Source organism: Trachurus japonicus, chromosome 11 (genome assembly GCF_045865225.1).
Source record: "Trachurus japonicus isolate A0001 chromosome 11, Traja_1.0".
NCBI lineage: Eukaryota > Metazoa > Chordata > Actinopteri > Carangiformes > Carangidae > Trachurus > Trachurus japonicus.
Window position 1 is genome coordinate 3,715,156 of NC_140917.1, and position 6,513 is coordinate 3,721,668.

A 6,513-nucleotide genomic window follows, 5' to 3' on the forward strand; every position below is an offset into this window, starting at 1 on the left:
ATATAAAAGCAAAATAAAGCTCCTAGTCAGTTCACAAGGGGGGAAACCGGTATGCTGTGTTAAGTAACATAATGTGAGCGACAATATTTCCCCTGCAATGCAGAATATATGAATAATTTGGCCTAAATTTAAGTACAAGTATTTAAAAACTGACTAAATCATCTTAGTTCTTTCAATCAGTGAGTTAAAGGCCTTCATCTCCTGCAAAGCTACGTTTGTTTTCATTGGTGTTTTGACAGTGCAGCACGTGGTCAACACGTAACAGCAACAACTTAAAGCAGAAGTAAGTGATATATTTGTGTTAATATAAGTCTTAAATAGTTATATCTTCCGACAGCAATCACTTACATAGAGTGTTTGGACCGAAACACGGGTCTGTTAGTCACTCTGCTCTGCTCTGAGCCCAGGAGAAAACATTTATCGTATCCTACAGTTTTTATCCAATGAGGAGAGAGAACGGCATGCAGGGCTGTGTGTGCAGCCAAGGGACGCCGTGAATGTGGTGACGTAGGGACGAGGACTGTTATGGTGCGTTCAAGGAAACTCGTATTTTTCCGACCGTGAAGTCGTACCAGTTTGATCTGGTACGAGTTCACCGGTCGGAAGTTACGAGTGGCCGTTATAGTGACTTTCACCGGTAAAACAGGTCGGAAAAACACGAGTGGGTTGCCTGGAATGCTACAAAGTCGTAAGTTGTGACTTGAAGCTGTAATTTACGATTTCAAAAGCCTGCCTGGAACGCAGCATTAGCGAAAACGACCGGACCACTTACTTCTGCTTTAACATACAGGACCCGGACCATGTACAAAGAACCACCTTAATATTTAAGCATGGCACAGTAAACCTTCAGTGAGAGAAATCCCACCACCACTGCTCCTAGGCCTGGTTCTGAGGTCTGTCAGGTAGAGTCCTAAAGAAGCTGGCCGACTCCTGTGAGCCAAAACTCATCCATGTGATCAGAGTCCAGATCTGACTGCAGGAGGATCCATCCATCCATAATGTGTGAACTGCTGAATTGGCATATTGTACTGGGGGTTGTTTAGAGTTAGGTGGTCTGTGAACAGGCCTCTGAAGAAATCTGTAGGGACACAGCTCTGTTCAGAAAACCACTGATTTAACAGGAACAGGGAAAAATAAAGACAAAGAACAACACAGAGTTTTGTGAACAGTCGCTGCTGCTCTAAACTTCTCTTTGAACTTTAGTACAAGTTTGAAAAACTGGACTATTTTCTTCTCTTCATGTTTCTGCTCCACTGATCTGCTGCTTTTTACTGCGACCACATTTATCACTTTGAGCTTCTTCAGACTTTACACATTAAATAATCCACAAACAGAAACTGAACAGAGCTGCTGCGTCACCCTGCTGAACAGTCAGTTTGACAAAGCTCCGCCCCCTCACATGATTCAAAAAACCAGGAAACCGTTGTATTTCCACTTCAGTCACAGAGACGCAGACTGAAGAAGAGACGATCAGATTCAGCTTCAGACCAAACTAACAACTTCCTGAGAGTGAGTCCAGCTACAACACTGCTGCTTCAACCTGCTGACACTCCACACTGAAGGTGAGTTTGACTAAAACTTCGACTCAGAGTCACAGTAAACTAAAGTCTAGTCAGTAGAGGAGGGAGGGGAGCCATGACTGACTCTATTTCCTGGCTGCTGTGTTTTCAGCTTCGCTCACAGACTAAATGGCTTCCAGATCAGAGGAGGATCTCTGCTGTCCGGTCTGTACGGAGGTCTTCAGAGATCCTGTTCTTCTGTCCTGCAGCCACAGCTTCTGTAAAGACTGTCTGAAGAGCTGGTGGAGAGAGAAACAAGATCCACTGTGTCCAGTTTGTAAGAGAAGATCTTCAAAGGAACAACCACCTCGTAACCTGGTGTTGAAGAACCTGTGTGAGAGCTTCTTACTAGAGAGGGAGCAGAGATCTTCAGAGGTTCTCTGCAGTCTGCACTCTGAGAGACTCAAACTCTTCTGTCTGGACCATCAGCAGCCAGTGTGTCTCGTCTGCAGAGATTCAAGAAAACACACCAACCACAGATTCAGACCCATCGATGAAGCAGTTTCAGAACTCAAGAAGGAACTTGAGGAAACTCTGGAGCCCTTAAAGAAGAAGTTAAAGGGTTTTGAAGAAGTTCAAGTGAAGTTTGATCAAACAGCAGAATACATTAAGGTCCAGGCCCGACACACAGAGAGGCAGATTAAGGAGCAGTTTAAGAAGCTTCACCAGTTTCTAGAAGAGGAAGAGGAGGTCAGGATGGCTGCACTGAGGGAGGAAGAGGAGCAGAAGAGTCAGAGGATGAAGGAGAAGATGGAGGCTCTGAGCAGAGAGATAGCAGCTCTTTCACACACAGTCAGAGCCACAGAGGACGAGCTGAGAGCTGAAGACGTCTCATTCCTGCTCAACTACAAGGCTGCAGTGGAAAGAGTCCAGCAGCGCCCCCTGCTGGAGGATCCACAGCTGGACTCAGGAGCTCTGATAGACCAGGCCAAACACCTGGGCAACCTGACCTTCAACATCTGGAACAAGATGAAGGACATGGTCTCCTATAGTCCTGTGGTTCTGGACCCAAACACTGCTGGTCCAGAACTCATCCTGTCTGAAGATCTGACCAGTGTGAGAGGAGGAGATGAACAGCAGCTTCCTGACAATCCAGAGAGGTTTGATTCTATCTACTCTGTCTTGGGCTCTGAGGGTTTTAACTCAGGGACTCACAGCTGGGATGTCCAGGTTGGAGACAATACTGGGTGGGCACTGGGTGTGATACCAGAGTCTGTGCAGAGGAAGGGAGACGAGATAGTGTCTGGATTATGGATGTTATGGTTTGATGGACATAATTACTCAGCATATTCACCATCAACTCTAGACACTGTTCTCTCAGTGCAGAAGAAGCTCCAGAGGATCAGAGTGAATCTGGACTTGAACAGAGGAAAACTGTTGTTCTCTGATCCTGATACTAACACACACATACACACCTTCACACACACTTTCACTCAGAAGATGTTTCCATACATTGACACTGGTAGAAACCTCCCAGTGAAGCTGTTACCAGTGAAGGTGTCAGTGACAGTGGATCAGAGCAGTTAGAGATAAAGAGGATGATCATATTTATAATGTTGTTTATTTCTTAAAGGGAAAAGTCATTCAATTGAACCTGTTAAACTGCACCTGAAATGTTTGTGTCCGTTCATATGAAATGATCTAAAATGCATAAACGTGTCAGTTAATCACAAAAGCTGAATGTACATATTCATTCCTGTTTTTCATCAACATAATAAAATGTTGTATTGACTTGGATTCATATTCAGCTTCGTCTGTAGGAGCCATTTCGCTTTTATTTTGTTGTTTTAATGTTGGCGGGTTTTATTGTGTTGACTTCCACTGACACCGGAAGTGCAATGCACTGCAGGTCACGGGAGCTATTTAAACTGCAGGACAATCAGTACCAGGTGTTGCTGGTCCAAGGCATTTTCTTGTAATAAATGTGTGTTTTTTGGTAACACAGAAACCTCGCTTTTGGCATTGTTTTTACTGTACAACGCACACGTCCAAACACCACAGACCGGTTAACCGTGCCCGTCTTAGGAACAAGAAGGGCACTACATCGTGCAAATGCTGTGTTTCTGTTGTCATGGTGTCTTGAACCACCTCTCCCAGGTATCATGTCTTCACTGCAGGCCTGTGTTTGAAGTTCTCCACTAATGAATTAAGACTCTAAAATCAGATATCAGATCATTATAGGGGCAATTCCAGCGTTATGGATGTTACATTCAGAGAGAAAATTGGAAACTAAGCTGAACTTTGACAAGGCATTGATATGAATTAGAAAATTTAAAATACATATTTTAGTTACACTTATTGGGATAAAAATAAGCCTGCAATATGAAATGTTTTGACCCTTTGGATTTTGAGAGAAGTGACAAAATACCCAGCGTTATGGATGTTACGGAAATGGACAAGCTTTTCGGACTCACTGAACACATGATGAAAACTCTGTGAATTGATCTTTCAAAGACTAACATGTTAAATATATTTTTGTAGGGAAGGGTTTGAGGTACCCAAAAAGCACATTCAGGAAAACCTTGTTTTTCCTGTTAAGGAAAGAATCACAGAAAAGTGCCGTTATGGATGTTACATTTTTGCGTTATGGATGTTACATGTCTGAAATAGACAGTCAAAAATAGTGGTTTACCCACATTTGTTTGACTTGAGTGGCCTTTTTAAGCTTGTGTGTTGATAATAATGAAGAGGATTTAGCACTTATATGGTACAATTAACATTACTAGCCTACACTAGCTGATTGTGCCTGATCTTTCACTCATATGAAGCTAACGTTAACAGCAAATTTTAGCTAGCCAGAAGTTAGCCAGGGAAAAGGTAATGATGAATGCCCAAATTACAGACTATATGCTTATAATTTAAAGTGTACGTAATGTTCTTTTTTTCTTTTATACACAAAGTTAAACATAATGTTGATTAGTGTGTGTGTGTGTGTGTGTGTGTGTGTGTGTGTGTGTGTGTGTGTGTGTGTGTGTGTGTGTGTCACTTTAAAGGGATAGTTCACCCAAAATTCAAATTTCACTCATTATCTACTCACCCTCATGTCGACTAAGAGCTGTGAGAAGTTTCAGGGGGCGGGGGGGTCCGCATAGCAGTATTTGTCCATATAATGGTTGTGAATGGATACCAACTGTCTTTGACCAAAAAGACACACCAAAAACCCTCAAAATACCTCCATACTGCTCGTCTGTAATGTCCCTCTTGTATTGAAGCCCCGACATGAGAAATTGTTCCGCCGGTCAGTGCAAATCAGGAAGAGCAGTGAACCGAGACACTGGGAGCTTCTGCTACAAACAAGCTTAAAATATTTTACTTATTAAAATTTTTTCAAAACAATTTCTCATGTTGGGGCTTCAATACAAGAGGGACATTACAGACAAGCAGTATGGAGGTATTTAGATGTTTTTGGTGTGTCTTTTTAGTTGACATGAGGGTGAGTAGATAATGAGTGAAATTTGAATTTTGGGTGAACTATCCCTCTAATGAATTGGCGAACCAAAAAAAAAAAAAAAAGTGAGACGCGCGACGCAAGTCGAACTGTCTGGCCAAAACAAAAGCACCAGGTCTAAGAATAAAGTTTACCAGAATCTCTAGTAGCCTAGGCTACTGACTATAATTACGGACCGACGTGAAAGCGAGCGGAGGAAAACTTAACTGGTATTGAAGTGAGACGAGACGTGAGCTGTCAAACGTGAGTGATTGACAGAGAGGTTGTCACTGTGTGTGTGTGAGAGAGAGAGAGAGAGAGAGAGAGAGAGAGGGAGAGAGAGAGCGCGGAGCGGGGCACAGCTGTAGTGACCTGTTTGTGTGTGCAGTTTTCATTCATCAAAAGCACAGATAATGACTCGTATTATTCGTACAATAATCGTAGCTACTCGTCAAAAGTGCTTTAACCGTACCAGATACGCGCCGGCTCAACCCTGTTAAACAGCGAGCAAGAATGGCAGTGTACCCGCGTAGCCTAATGTGATACAAACATTTTCCCATGTCGGCAGCCCATTCCTGCAAATAGCTCATTCAGGATGATAAGCACTACACAGCGAGCCACAGGAGCAGTATTAACTTGTATCATAGTGGGGTGTAACCATTAACGTGATACAGTGTAATCAACATTGTTCACACATGGACTGGGGTTCAGATGATTGACTCAAGAATTCATCTACAATATGTAACGTCCGTCATGGTAACGTCCGTAACGCTCGGAAATAATAATAAAAATAAGACCAGGATGACCAATTGTTGCTAATATGTCATCTTCATGAAAGTTAGCTTTGCTTAGAAAGTTTGGCTGAAATTGCTTTCCAGATGCATGTTTTATGACAACTTTTCTTAAAAAACGTTATGGACGTTACACGCGCTGTCCCATAAACGGGCATCATTAATAGCACGTTCCACCTGACAATGGAAAGACACAAAGTACATAACTGATTTAAATATTGATACAACAGCCCTTCTTGATAAAAAAGTGAGGTTAGAGGACATCTGTACAGTGGGTACTAGTTTCATTTGGACGTTTCCCTCACGTAACGCGTGATTCACGCGTTGCGTGAAATTGTAGGTCACACTGTAGCCACTAGGTGGAAGCATCGTACTGAGATGCAGCTCAAAAGATTTTGGGATAATTCCACGTTTGACCACAACGTAGCTGCAATGGAGAGTGGCGCTGTTCATAGGCCATAGGTACTTCATTTGCAGCTGTGGTCGAGAGAGCTAGAGAGTGAGTGGAGAGAGGGACCGCTACGCCGGTCAATCAGATCAATGTTGTTGTTTTATTGTTTCACAGTGGTTACAGTAGCCTACGTTCAACAGGATCAGTGGTTCTCAGCCTTTTGGGGGTCCCCTGCATATTTTTGATCTCTCCTGTAGCCTGGCTGGGTCTGGCTCCAAGTTTGAGTAGTTTGAGTTCTGCAAGTTCTGGTGCATGTAACAATCCACTCAGCCCACGATCGCTACG

The 6,513-nt window shown here is 43.1% G+C and overlaps 1 protein-coding gene across 1 annotated transcript; it reads left to right on the forward strand.

The window, feature by feature from the left end:
* Positions 1-1,648: 1,648 nt before the first annotated feature.
* Positions 1,649-3,123, forward strand: LOC146977912 (nuclear factor 7, ovary-like). Its single transcript, XM_085790696.1, has one exon. It carries the CDS (start codon positions 1,689-1,691, stop codon positions 3,084-3,086), a length of 1,398 nt encoding a protein of 465 aa, XP_085646822.1. The 5' UTR covers positions 1,649-1,688; the 3' UTR covers positions 3,087-3,123.
* Positions 3,124-6,513: the final 3,390 nt, after the last annotated feature.

Coding starts and splice junctions, on each gene's coding strand:
- LOC146977912 (XM_085790696.1), top strand. CDS start 1,689: ATGGCTTCCAGATCAGAGGAGGATCTCTGCTGTCCGGTCTGTACGGAG.